A 13210-nucleotide genomic window follows, 5' to 3' on the forward strand; every position below is an offset into this window, starting at 1 on the left:
CGAGCCACATCGCATGGAGCGGATCAAGGGAGCTGCAGGAACAGGATTTTGCACTGGAGGTTTTGGGGCTGGGGGGCACAAAAGTGGCTGAGGAGGGGAAGCAAAAGGGACAAGGATGGTCACCCTGTCCTGGGGCAGGCTTTGCCCTCACTCCCTCACTGCTTGCCTGTTCTTTTGCAACCCAAGGGAGGCATCGCTGAGCAGTCTGAGCAGAGGCCAAGAACCCCGACCCGCTGCGTCCCAGCACTGCACTGCAGGCACTGCTCTGTGCTCCTGGGGCAGCACCCAGCAGAGAGGGAAGCATACCAGAACAACATCCCTGCACGGGAGTACCACAGCATGCACCGCAGAATGTTGGCAGAGCATAAAGTGCACTCACCAGCATCTCCATTGCACACAGCGTTTTATTTGTTACACCAACCCCGGCCATTCACCCCTTCCTGCCATGCAGCTGTCCCAGCACCAGCCCCACCTCCTGGAACCCATCTTCCAGGAACAGCCTCCCAGAATGAGGAGCCCTGTGGGAGGCCTTCCTTCCGTGCTTGGTTTTGGGACCGGGGTCAGAGCCCACTGATCGACCTCAGCCACGGTGGCACGGATGGGGCTCAGGAGCAGCAAATGGTGAGAGAAGCACGGGGAGAAAAATGCGAGGAGCGGTTCCCTCTAGCCCCCCATCCTGCAGAAACAGGGAAAGGCGTGGGGATGTCCGGCTCAGTCCCATCGGACCTTGACAGCAGGGAACCTCCAGAGGTCAGGGTGGCCCATGTGCAGCAGGTGGCTGCAGGGCGATGCGCTCCAGCGGAAGGGCGGCACGTCGTCCCACGTCGGCCCGCTGGCAGCCACCAGCCCAAAGGTGCGGGCCATGCCGAAGGAGGTGACCTGGCCGGGGGGGGGAACATGGAGATGTGAGTGCCGGCAAGTGACGGCACGGCAGGGACCGGGGCTGTGCCCACCTTGGTGTCAGTGCCGCCATGGCAGCGCTGGCGCAGGGCGGCAAAGGGGTAGGTGCCGTTGGCTGGGTTGAGGTCAGAGCGGGCGGAGATGGCGTTCTCGGCGTTGTGGGGCGGGTCGCAGCCCCGACACTGTGACAGTGGGTCCTGCAGGTAGTTGTTGGACCTGCCAGGCAGCGGGGAGAGAGACGGGGTGCAGGAAGTAACATGACAACTGTGGTGAAGATCTGACACAAGGGCTGGAAAATCCCTGGGGCCAGCACCCACCTCATCAGACGGACCATGGAGTCCACATCATGGACCTGAGTCTGGTTCCTGCGGAAGATCTGGGCGCGGGGGTTCTTGTCATAGGTGAACCAGTCACCATACTTCTGCACCAGCTCCAGGTTCCCGCTGGCATTGAAGATCTCCTCAAAGTAGCTGGATGGGGGGGCATGGACAGTCAGCCTCCCCGGCCCTCACCATGGGATGGTAGGGCAAAAAGGTGAAGCTGGATGAAGCTTACGGCACATTGTAGCTGGCCCAATACCCCTGCTGGTACAGCAGCTCTGTCTTATCAGCCACCATCACCAAGCCCCTGTGGCAGGAGGATAGCAGCAGTCAGAGCAGAAGGCAAAGCACAGCAGGGATGAGGGAAAACCCACCTGGGGGTCTCGAGCAGGGCGCCAGGGGCCATCACCCACATGCAGGAGAGCCATCACCCACATGCAGGAGAGCCATCAGCAGCAGCCCTGCTGCTGTCACACCTTGGCAGAAGGGCCACCACCAGCAAAGGAAGCCCACCTTGGCCCATTGGGCGGCCTGTGGGCCGGGCACTGGGGAGCGAGGGGCACTCACGGGATCTGCTCCAGCACCGTCAGCAGACCCTGCTGCAGGGCAGCATGCCCTGGAGAGAATGCCTTGTAATCCACCAGCATCCACTGGTTGTTGTACCTGCAGGAAGGCACGGTGACCTTTGGTGGCCCTGAGGACATTTCTCCCCCAGCCCCGACTCAGCTCACGTGCCACTGTTGAAGCGCTGGAAGATGCTGGCCCACTCAGCACCGCTACGGGCCAGCCGGTTGGCCACGATATTCCGCAGCCACTCCAGGACGCTGCCCTGAGGCCGCAGGTACTGCCAGCGTGTCTCATCGCTGTTCCCGATGGTGGTCTCCAGCGCAACCTGCGGGGACGGGAGGACTGAGCAGGGCCGGCGGGGGGCGCAGGGCTGCGAACCACACTTACCAGGCCGCTGCTCAGGATGTAGAAGTCATCTCCGGAGAAGATGGTGCCGGGGTAGGAGGAGAACACCTGGACGCTGCCTGGGACACGGGCGGTGCCTGGGGGAGCGGAGCAGGTCAGGCAGCAGGCAGGGGCACGGAGCAGCACCCAGCCCCGCACGCACCACCAGGTTCGGCGCGGAAAGACAGCGTGTACTTCTTGATGAGGCGCAGCATGGACTGGTAGGGCGCCCAGGTGTCGTGGGCCACCAGCAGGTCCCGGTTGCCTGGCAGCAGCTTGAGCAGCGCCGAGCACGAACCTGAGCCCAGCGGGCGCTGCGGGGCAGAGCGGTTGAAGGCCGCCTCCAGGTCCTCCAGGTCCCCCCCCAGCTGAAGCAGGCTGCAGGCAGCGGGGCGTCGGGCCGCGGCAACCCACACCGAGCACCGCTCCCGGGGCTGGGGGGGCTCGGTGTGCCCGGCCCGGGGGCGGACCCCTTCCTTACAGGAAGCCGAAGGGCGAGAGGGAGAGGCGGCCGGTGGGAAGGGCCACGCGCCCGCGGTAGCTGTCTTCCAAGCCCTGCAGCTGCAGCAGCGCCAGGCGCACCTGGGGGGAGGCGGGGAGACGGGGGTCAGGACGGGGACGGACGTTACCTTCGGGCCGCGGTGCGGGGCCGGCTCCCGAGGGCTGCGAGGCCCCGGCCCGGACGGCCTCACCTGGTGCCAGTAGGCGCGGTCGCGGCCGGAGCCCATCTGCTCCTCCATCCAGGCCAGGTTGGCCTCCAGGTATCCCCGCAGCCGGCGGCAGTACTGCGTCTCGTAGCGGAAGGGCCCGCAGTAGCCCACGGCCGTGTTCATCCAGTGCATGTAGATGAGCTGCGGACATGGCGCTGGCATCCACCGCCGCCGACACCGCCCCGCACCCGCGCCCCGCACCCGCGCCCCGCACCCGCGCCCCGCACCCGCGCCCCGCACCCGCGCCCCGCACCCGCGCCCCGCACCTGCTCGGTGACGGCGGCCTCGGCCAGCCCCGCGGCGTAAGCCTGCAGGCTGTCGTTGAAGGACGCGTTGGCGGACACCTCGAGGAACGCCCACCTGCAGCACGGGGCGCCGCTCAGAGCGGGAAGCGCCCGGGCGGCCGCGCGCTGCCCCGCACGTTCCCGCACGGCCCCGGGCCCTTACCCGACGGCCTGGATGTGGTCAGTGAGCTCCGCCCAAGCGATGGCGGCGGGCTGGCGGCCGGGCAGCACGCGGAGCCGGCCCGAGCCGGGCTCCAGCAGCACGGAGGCGCTGCGGGGCGGAGGGGTCGGGCCGGACGCGACCCCCGGCACCCACGCGGCCACCGCGGCGGCCACCAAGAGCGCCCGCACCACCGCCATCGCAGGAAGGGGCGGAGCCGAGCCTGGGGCGGGGGCGTGGCGAGGGGGCGGGCGGGTTACGAAACAAGCCGCGCCCCCTCGTGCCCGGGTGCTTGGGTCTCCTCCGGCCATCCCTTGCCCTGCAAATACGCGCTCCCCTGTGGACGCCCCGGTCCCCCGACATCTCCCGCCCTACACGCTTCCTTCTCCCTCATCCGTGCCGACCCCCTCCCCGCGGCCACAAACGCTCCCTCCCAGCCCCACGCAGGGCGGACGCGACCGTCAACGCCTCGACCCCGGCCACGCCGTGCCCGGCAGCTGGCAGCTGGCAGCCCCGCGGCCCCTCCTGGCCGTGGCCGCCCACCCCCGCCTGAGTTGTGCGTGACACGGGAGCGCGGGTGATGCAGGAGCGCGGCGGCAGTCCTGGCCTTACGCAATCACGGCTGTTTACAGCCCTCCCCGCTGCGCTCGGCGGGCAAAGTCCCCGGGAGACGCCGAGCGGGGGCAGAGGGCTCGGAGCCCCCCTACCCGCGGGGAACACGCTGCTCCCTCGGCCCGGCCCTGCGGCACCCGCACTCCGACCCCCCGCAGGTGCCCACCGGGACCTGGCACACTCGTGTCGGAGGCGTTACGCCGCCAGGCCGACCTACGGCCCCGCGCCCACAGCCACGCCGAGCGGGGGGCCACAAAGAGGCGCTGTCGCTTTAAGAGCGGAGGGTGGCGGCCCCTTTAAGGTGGGGAGGGAAATCAGCTGCCCGTGCACGGCGGCGGGGCTGCGTGACGCGTTGGGGCGGGGCGGGTTCCCGGGTAGCTCCGGCAGCCCCGGCCCCAGCGGGGCTTCGTCCTCGCCGCTCGTCGGGTTGCCGCTGTCCCCTGGATTTGGGTTCCCCCCGCGGTGCCCTGTGCCGCGCTCAGCCCCGCTTTCCTCCTCCCGCGGGAGCGGAGCGGGGACGTGGCGGCTCGGTCCAGTGCCGGGGCTGGTAACCAAGCCGCAGCCCGTGGCCTCTTTTAATTCCTATTTCTGTTTGTATTTTTAGATCTATTTTTAACCCTTACATTTCCATTTTCCTCTCCCGTTTTTACTCCTATTTCTATCCCTGTTTTCTCTTTCCGTTCGTATTTCCATTCCTGCTCCTGTCCCCGTCTGTCTCCCCGGCCATGGCTCCCGACCCCCGCGAGCAATAGCCCCCCGAGCCCGAGCCGTCTCCGAGCCGTGGGACGCGATGGGGCCGCTGTGGGCGCTGCGCGTGGCCGGGGCGCTGAGCGTGGCCGGGGCGCTGGCGGGGCACGACGGGTCCCAGCGCTCGGGGCCGCCGGTGGCTCTGGACGCGGGGACCCGGGGTGACGGCGCGGGACAAGACCGGGGCGTGGACGTGAGTGGGGATGCGAGGCGGCGGGGTGACGGGTCCTGCCCTTGCGTCGGCCTCCGCCGCCGCCCCAGGACGTGGGACGGAGGAGGAAAGCGAGGCAGGGACGGAAGCGGTCGCGACCCTGGGGTGACCCGCCGGACACGCGTGTGGGACACGCGGCTCTTCCCGCAGTGCCGGGAGGTACGGAAGCGCAACAGCTCCGAGCGGTGCCGCTTCCTGCGCGGCACCCCGGACTGCCGCCTGGACGACGGTTTCCTCGACTACCTCGGCGGAGCGTTCTGCGCCTTCCCCGCCGCGCTGCTCCCGCTGCCCGTCGGCCTCTACGTGAGCGTGGGGACAGGGGGAGGTGGGCGGGCGGCCCCGGCTGGAAGATGCTAAGCCACGGGCGATGCGGCACCTCTCTGCCCGCAGGTGCTTTGGCTCCTCTACCTCTTCGTCTTCCTCGGCGTGACGGCGGAGAAGTTGTGAGTTGTCCCGGGGCCGTGCGGAGCGGAGAACGGTCCGGCGCTGCGGCCCCGTGCCCCCATCACCCCTCTCTGTGCTCTTCCAGCTTCTGCCCCAACCTGTCGGCCATCTCCACCATCCTGAAGCTCTCCCATAACGTGGCAGTATCCTTGGCCGCCTGCGGATGGGAGTGCGGGGCGATGGGGGGGAGGGGAGTGACGGAGACCCGGCGCGGTGGGACGCTCCTTGACGCCCGCTCTCCATGGTGTCACCTTCCTGGCCTTCGGCAACGGGGCCCCGGACGTCTTCAGTGCTGTGGTGGCATTCTCCGACCCACGCACGGCTGGGCTAGCAGTCGGGGCTGTCTTTGGTGAGGGCTGTGCTGGCTAAAAGGGGCTGGGGGCAGGGCACGGGATCCCGCTGATGGGTTGTGTTGCGTTGGCAGGTGCTGGCATCTTTGTGACCACGGTGGTGGCTGGCGGCATTGCCCTGGTGAAGCCCTTCACAGCGGCCTCCAGGCCCTTTCTCCGGGACGTCATCTTCTACATGGTGGCCATCTTTCTCACGTTCCTGATCCTCTTCTTTGGCCGCATCACACTGGGGGAGGCTCTAGGTGAGCACCGCGGTGGGGCGGGGGCTGGTGGGGCAGCCCAGGGGTCCCGTAACCTTTCTGGCCCCATGGCAGGGTACTTGGGGCTCTACGTCTTCTATGTCTTCACTGTGGTGCTGTGCACCTGGATTCACCGCTGGCAGCGTGGGGATGGGCCGCCCCAACCCGGGCCGTGGGAGCCAGGTAAGGAGTGCTCTGCGGTGCCAGGAGGAATCCCTTGGCACCCTCCACTTTCTCCTTGCTCCCACACAGCCATACCGACAGATGCTGAGGAGCGGGAGTCCTCGGGCACCAACTGCGGGGACTACGGTAGGGTGGGCTGTGGGGCCATCTCCAGCAGTGGATCGGGTGGGGGGAGTCTTGCGGAGCACAGCTCTGTGGCCCCACATAGGTGAGGAGTATCGACCCCTGCTGCCCTACCGCGATTCCTCACTGCACATCCTTGGCACTGCCCTCAACCCCCTGGACAAGCAAAAGTGGAGGAGGAAGCCCTGGTACTGGCGGCTCTTCAAGGTGCTCAAGGTGAGCAGGAGAGGATGGGAGGAGGGCACTGTGCTGGGGGATGCGACACTCCCTCCTCCCCTCCTCCCAGGTCCCTGTGGAGCTGGTACTGCTGCTCACCGTGCCTGTGGTGGATCCCGACAAGGACGACTTGAACTGGAAGAGACCCCTCAACTGCCTGCACATCGTCACCGGGCCCCTGCTCTGCATCCTCACCCTCAAGTCAGGGGCCTGTAAGAGCCTGTGGTGTTCTCACAGCCCTGTGGAGGGGCTGAGACTGGGAAGGCCCCGAAACCCCATGCTGGAGGCCTGGCTTGCAGTGGGGTTGCCTCATCCTCTCCATCTCCCCCAGGGTCTCCTAGCAGGGTGGGGGGCTCCCGTTGTACCACTGCAGCCATTGCCCAGCACTGAGCTCCTTGGGGCCCCTCTATCCAGATCTCGGGGGAGAAACAGGGCAGGAGAGCGCTGGCTTCAGGGGACTGGACTCGGTGCTGTGCCCCCAGGCTGGTGAGGTCCTGCCCAGCCTGTGGGGCCACACAGTTGCCCTCTCTGTCCCTGATGCAGATGGGCTGTACCAGATCCAGGGCGTCTTCCCGGTCTGGGTACTGGTTGCACTGGCTGGCTCCGTCCTGGCCATCATCATCTTTGTGACCACACGCAATGAAGACCCACCCAAATACCACTGTGTAAGGTGCCCCTGGCCCTGAGCACCATGTGGGCAAGGACCGTACCTCCACTGCCCCGAGAGGGTGCAGCAAGGACCTGGTGCAGCCAGGGCCCAGCTCACCTGGTCCCGGCAGGTATTTGCTTTCCTCGGGTTCCTGGTCAGTGCTATGTGGATCAATGCAGCAGCCACGGAGCTGGTGAACGTCCTGCGGACCCTGGGCATCATCTTTGAACTGAGCAACACTGTGCTGGGCCTGACCCTGCTGGCCTGGGGCAACAGCATTGGAGGTAAGAGCACCGTGTTATCTGCCTTTGTGGCACACCGTACCTCAGTGGGATGCAGGCAGCCCCAGCATCTCCTGTTCTTGCCCTGCAGACACCTTCTCTGACCTCACCATGGCACGGCAGGGCTACCCCCGCATGGCCTTCTCTGCCTGCTTTGGAGGCATCATCTTCAGTATCCTTCAGGGATTTGGGTGCTGGGGGGTGGGGTGCTACTTGGGCCTGCTTCTAGGGGACCTGAGTTGTGCAGGATCCATCCTGGAGTCTGCCACAGGGAGGGAAGGGAAGAGGCTGTGTCTCCCCAGGGTGCCCCAAGACCATGCCAGAGCCACCTGTCCTCGAGCACTCTGAACTTTGATGGCCTTATGCAGGCTGGGAGAAAGGGATGGTGCTGTCCCCATCCCCAGGGCTGGGGTGGATGCCGTGCTGTTTCTTCATCCTGAACTGCCCTCAGATATTCTGGTGGGCGTGGGGCTGGGCTGCCTGCTGCAGATGACCAGCAGCCAGATAGTGGTAAAGGTGAGGCTGCCAGCCGCAGTGCGGTGGGACTGGCACTGATGGGATCCCCTCGTCACTCGGTGTCCCTCTGTCTCTCCATCAGCTGGAGCCTGACAGTCTGCTGGTGTGGATCTTGGCTGGAGCCCTGGGACTGAGCCTGGTGTTCTCCTTTGTGGTGGTACCAGCACAGTGCTTCCAGCTGGGCAGGGCATACGGCACCTGCCTCATCATCTACTACTTGGCTTTTCTCTGTGTGGCCCTGCTCACTGAATTCCGGGTGATCCACCTAGTTCCCACCTGAGTGCTGCAGGGCCACGTTCCTGCCGCAGCCCACAGGGCCACACATTTGCTCTCTGGAGAGAGCTGGTTGTGTTTTGGGAAAGAAAGAGGATTTGTTAAGCACTAGTCATCTCCTCGCTCCACTCTGTTGAACTTCATTTAACTTGGGGTGTCTCTGAACAATGATGAGGGTAAAGGCTTGGTTGGCTACTGCTCCAAGGTATAGGGCTGGAGTAGCTGCAGGGGAGCACGTGCTAGGACACCCCTTCATCTCCCCATCTGGGCTCCTCTGGGGCTGGCGCTATGGAGAAACTGGAAAGTAAAGGCTTGAGTGCAACTTTGGGAATGTCTGTCATTGCAAGGGGCAGCAAGCCTTCAGCAGGTGAACTGAAAGAGCAAGCAGAGATGTTAAGGTGAGGCAAAGCACCAGAGCAGTTCTCGGGCTTAATGCACACAAAGCTGATAATAAGCCCACGGAAGCCTGTTTTCTCCTGTTTTTTTTTTTTTTTTTTTCCTTTAAAGCAATATTTTTCAGTCTGAATTTAAGATACTCAAAAGGTGCACAGAGCTGTAGCAAAGGACTTGATTCTCGGAGGCTCCCATGTGCCCGATAGCCTCAGGTTTAGACACTGTAAGAACGGACAATTTGCAATTAAAGACTACACAGCCTCCACGGGTGGTGTTTGCTGTGAGGGGGGGGGTGTGCAGGGCTGCAGGGAGGACCTGGGGCTGCTTGTGGTGAGGCAGAGGCCATGCAGCGCTTCCTCTGAGGTCACTGCCTGCATCTTTCCCAACAGCAGTCACATGCAGCTGAAGTTGCTGTCACAGCAGCATGGGTCAGCACTGACTGGAGCCACTGGGCCTGATGCAGGCATGCAGTGCTGTCGTTAGCCCACTGCTGCTCTGTGGGGACAGAGGGCAGTTGCACAAGCAGCACTCTGCTGCCGTCAGCTTTCAGGCTCTCCTAGCCTGCTGCTCTTTCCTTCTGGGCCCAGATCATTCCTCCATTCTCTGGCTGGATAAGTGCTTTTACAAGAATTCAGGTGCTGTTTGCTGGCTGCTATTGGCTTTGCCTTATTTACCAGATTTACTCAATTTACCAGTGCCAGCCTCAGCTTCCAACAAACACCACGCAGCACAGACTCCTCGAGGTGAAGGAGCAACAGCTTCTGCAGCCCCTCCTGCCCTTTGGGGGTAGCTATAAAAACAAAACGTAAGTTTGAGAGTATGGTGGTAACAGAGAGAAAAACTGGCAGGAGCACAGAAAAAAGCTGGGCTGTGAGTTGGCAAGGGCCAGGAGCAAGAATTCATGCATGTGACAAGTGCTCCTGCAAGCAGTTGCCACTGGAGAGAGGGCGGGCACAGTTCCTCTCCAGAGAATGTAGCAATCCATAAACTGAAACCGAGCCCTGCTTCTGAAACAGCGGGCAGGAGGAAAGCAAGCTGCTGCCTCTACAAAGCTGAGGATGCTCTTTATTAGTGTGCTTGAAAAATCTAGAGAACATTTTACAGACACGTCCATAAAATTATAAACAAAAGACCAACATACAAAACCCTCCAGTGTTCCTCCCTCATTCCCTACAAAATGATTGTCGTTAGTCTGTGGGTAAGGTAGGGAGGAAGAGTAAATAGTAGGGGAGGCCCCATACTCAAACTTCTTACTTCTTTTCCTTCTAAAGAAGTAAACTTCTGTGATCTTCCTTGCTTAAAAAATAATACATTGTGTAAATGAGGGCAAACCCAAATCTCAGTATAAAACCAGAAAAGCAGCACCTGAGCCCTATTGCCCAGTCCAGACCAGGGGCTTCAATGCTGCTCCCCGCACCAAAGCCCTGCTCCCATGTGTGAGTAGGTCAGTGCCTCTGCAGCACAGCGTAAAGCTGCAGCTCCAGAACAGGTCAGTGACAGCCCTGCCATGGTGACACAGACTTTAAACAAATCCACATTTCCTTTTCCAACCTTCACAATGCTCATCCTGCCCATAACTTGAAAACATCTCCCCCAGCCCCAGGATTAACGCAGGTAAGTCTCCCAGTCTGCAGCCCCACACAGAGCAACTGCAAGACAAACACTGCACTGCTCATTAATTTGTGGTCAAATTTATGATTTGGAAAATAGCCCTTTAAGGTCCTTCACGGTTCAGCTCAGAATTACTTTCATACCATCTGCAGAGCCCAGAAGGGAAACAAAGAGCTGCCCTAAGGCACCCAGAGAATGTGGCTGTTCAGAGATGAGGAGCACACATCACGTTGCCTGCCTCTGAAAATCTCATTTTTTCCCAAAAATGTTCTCTGTGCACCCATATAGGGTCAGTCCTGTCCCCCTGTCCTTGTGCCATGTGCTGGTGCTACTTAGGAAAAACCAGGTACTTGTGATGCGTGCCCACTTCTTACATCCCACCACCCCATTCACCGAAAGGAAGGGGAAAGCCTCCCACCCCTGCCAGATCCACTGTAATCTGAACCTGAGAAAAGATCAAACAGCAAGAGGTATGGGGAACCTCCACGCTGAAAGACAGTGTTCACTCTCAGCACTTTCTGTGGTGACAGGATAAGAAAGGAACTCAGAGACAGGCTGTCACCGCTTTGCAGTAATGAAACACAAGAGATGAAGCAATCTGCTACGATCCCAGAATTTGTGTGTCAGAGCTGGCCAAGGAGCCCTTTTCTCTTCCCTCCTCTTCCCCCAGCTACCTGGTCTGGCAGCCTCTGTGCCAGACACTGAAAAGCAGACAGATGAGAAGAATCGTTGTCCTTCACAGTTCTGCATCCAGAATTCAAGGGAACAGTAAAGCCCTTCAGCAGAGGATCCTCCTAAGATCCGACCCAGTCAGCACTTGCCAGCTCGAGGAACAGTTCTGCATGGGTGAGAACGAGGGAGGAGGAATGCTGCTGTGCTGACTGACCCTCCTGTTGAACAAAGCAATGACCTACCTGAGGGCCAATAAGCAGTACTGTTTGATGGACTCTATCCATAAGTTTCAGCCCCAAGCAGAAATAAGCCACGGGTTTGGACCTGCAAAGTCCTCTCCTTCCCAGTCATCTATTTGAACTAATGACCAGCCAAAGTCTTGCCATTTACAAGCAGGTGGCTAAGTGACAGAGCTCACCCAGCAGAATCACCCTTCCATAGGAAGATGAGAGCTAAAGGGTTTACAGAGATGATTCTGATCCCTGGCAGTGCTGTGGGCATAACCGACCTGCAGAGATGCAGATACTGCACAGCCAAAGCAAAGAGTTTGTCTCCCTAAATTCCTGTCTCCACTATGGTCATAATGCAACAAGATTTCTGCCCCTCACCAGCTGCCACAGAACAGCTCAGGGACAGCTAAATTCACAGTCAGAACTGAATCTACTGCAGCGAGTGCATCCAGGTGTACCAAGAAGGAGGGAAAAGGCAGACTACTCTCCACAAGTGCTGAAGTTCCATAGCACCTCCTCCTGCTTTGCAAAAGGAGGGCAGAGAGGAAAAAAAACAACAAAAACAAAACACCAAGCAAAAACCACCTCCCTCCCTGATCTTTTATTCCTAGGTTAATAGTACCCTTTAAGTGAAGCAGACCTTCAAAAAGGGCCTTTTTTTTTTTTTTTTTAAACTTTCTTTTTTAAATTGTAAGCATGTAGCTTCAACGCATTTCCTGCTGTTAATGGATTACACATCCCTTTCCCCAGAGTCTGTTACTGCTAAGACAAACAGCAGGCTTGAGCTTGGGAAGCAGCTCAGAGGGAGAAGGTCTCCATTTCTGTCCAGGAGATTGCTCTGTGCTGAGCACAGCATCGTGCTCAGTCTGCATGTAGCAGAGTCCACCTGTTTTTTTGCACTTAACAGAAGAGCTTTTATCCCTAATGCCAACCAGTACATGGAACAGATCTATATACATCACCCCAACATATATGCTGTGAAGTAATACTCTAGGTTATTGCATAGAAGGCAGCTTGCACTAGCCAGGCCTAGATGACGGTCTGGGAACGTTGTCGGAGGCTCAGGGGCTTCAGAGAGCTCTGGAAAGCAGATGCAGACTCTTGCAATGGTATCTGGGATTCCTCTTTCCTGGAATGTTCCTCATACCATTCCTGTGACAGAAGATCAGAACAGATCAGTCTCTGCCCCAAAACACCCACATGGCCACCAGTAGGGCCCCAATCTGTGTGTGCTCAGACTGAGGGGCTTCTTCCAAGGCTCTATTTATGGCCCACATAAACAACCTCATCAACCTCAGCACAGCCACGAAGGGTGTGTTCACACATCAGCATTCACAGCCTGGGCAAGAAGGAGCAGCCGTGGCTCAGCTACAGCTGGCTGAGCTGTCAGGCCTGACAAACCAGAGCAAGGAAACATCACGCTCAGATGTCCCCCAGTGCCCAGGGACAGTCATAGTGACATCACAGTGACATCTGCAGCTTACAAAGTTGCACCCAGGGTATTACAGGACATTACATCCCTGCGTCAGAGACCAAGCACAACAAGCAGGGAGCTTCACTGCGGATTACCATCCAGCTCCACAATGATTAGCGTGCTTATTTTTGTTAGCAGGACTGAAGACTCATCCACAAGCTAGCTGCCCAGGGGACAAAGGAAATATTCTAATGATTATGAAATTAATGCCTTCATTGCTAATCATTATACTAGTCCGTGACCTTTCAACAGTAATCAAATTCATGGCATAAGGCTCCTAACCTCAAAGAACATTTAACAGCAGTGCCTTAAACAATCCAGAGGATCAGCTGATTTAAACGTTTCCCATCTTCATTAGCTTGCTATTCTGAAGGAATGAGTGTGTGTGTAGAGCACTTGGCTTCTGTTGCACAGACACACCCAAGCTCAAACACAATCACATTCCAGTGCCTTAACAAATTAGCGTCATGCAGCCAAGTCCCAGGAACACAGTGTGCACGTGCTCTTAGCCCAGCAACCAATGCCCACCTTTAGAAGTGCGGGTAAGCTGGACAAGCCAAGCACGTACATGCAGCCAGCACTGTTACTGCCACTGCTGATGCATGTCATCAACACAGCTGGGTTCCTGAACCCACCAAGGAGGCTCTGACGTGTTTAACAA

The 13210-nt window shown here is 59.7% G+C and overlaps 3 protein-coding genes across 5 annotated transcripts in view; 1 reads left to right on the top strand and 2 right to left on the bottom strand.

Annotated features, from left to right (window-relative positions):
- Window positions 1–386: 386 nt before the first annotated feature.
- PLBD2 (phospholipase B domain containing 2) lies at window positions 387–3576 on the bottom strand. Of its 2 annotated transcripts, XM_085238806.1 has the most exons (12): window positions 3329–3576; window positions 3148–3241; window positions 2864–3022; window positions 2653–2753; window positions 2335–2549; window positions 2175–2269; window positions 1952–2112; window positions 1788–1883; window positions 1456–1527; window positions 1218–1370; window positions 954–1116; window positions 387–879 (listed from the first exon to the last, which is right to left on the bottom strand). In XM_085238806.1, exons 1-12 carry the CDS (start codon window positions 3523–3525, stop codon window positions 712–714), a joined length of 1674 nt encoding a protein of 557 aa, XP_085094932.1. In that variant the 5' UTR covers window positions 3526–3576; the 3' UTR covers window positions 387–711. The 2 variants fall into 2 exon arrangements, with proteins under 2 accessions (XP_085094932.1, XP_085094933.1); XM_085238807.1 differs by lacking the exon at window positions 1456–1527.
- Window positions 3577–3890: 314 nt separating this feature from the next.
- Window positions 3891–8827, top strand: SLC8B1 (solute carrier family 8 member B1). 2 transcript variants are annotated; one of them, XM_085238803.1, is made up of 15 exons: window positions 3891–4238; window positions 5046–5198; window positions 5286–5338; window positions 5425–5482; window positions 5583–5688; window positions 5764–5931; window positions 6004–6111; window positions 6181–6237; window positions 6320–6450; window positions 6521–6662; window positions 6994–7115; window positions 7230–7383; window positions 7472–7552; window positions 7832–7896; window positions 7979–8827. In XM_085238803.1, the coding sequence occupies exons 1-15, from the start codon at window positions 3906–3908 to the stop codon at window positions 8174–8176; spliced, it is 1929 nt and encodes a 642-aa protein (XP_085094929.1). In that variant the 5' UTR covers window positions 3891–3905; the 3' UTR covers window positions 8177–8827. The 2 variants fall into 2 exon arrangements, with proteins under 2 accessions (XP_085094929.1, XP_085094930.1); XM_085238804.1 differs by lacking the exon at window positions 3891–4238 and adding an exon at window positions 4262–4877.
- A 780-nt stretch (window positions 8828–9607) lies between these two features.
- TPCN1 (two pore segment channel 1) overlaps window positions 9608–13210 on the bottom strand; it is a 49052-nt gene continuing 45449 nt past the window's right edge. The window contains exon 27 of the mRNA XM_085238802.1: window positions 9608–12227. Within this exon, the coding sequence (XP_085094928.1) occupies window positions 12105–12227 (123 nt within the window). The 3' untranslated portion in view covers window positions 9608–12104. The remainder of the gene's footprint in view (window positions 12228–13210) is intronic.

The sequence above is a fragment of the Meleagris gallopavo genome, chromosome 17 (assembly GCF_905368555.1).
Source record: "Meleagris gallopavo chromosome 17, MGAL_WU_HG_1.1, whole genome shotgun sequence".
Taxonomy (NCBI): domain Eukaryota; kingdom Metazoa; phylum Chordata; class Aves; order Galliformes; family Phasianidae; genus Meleagris; species Meleagris gallopavo.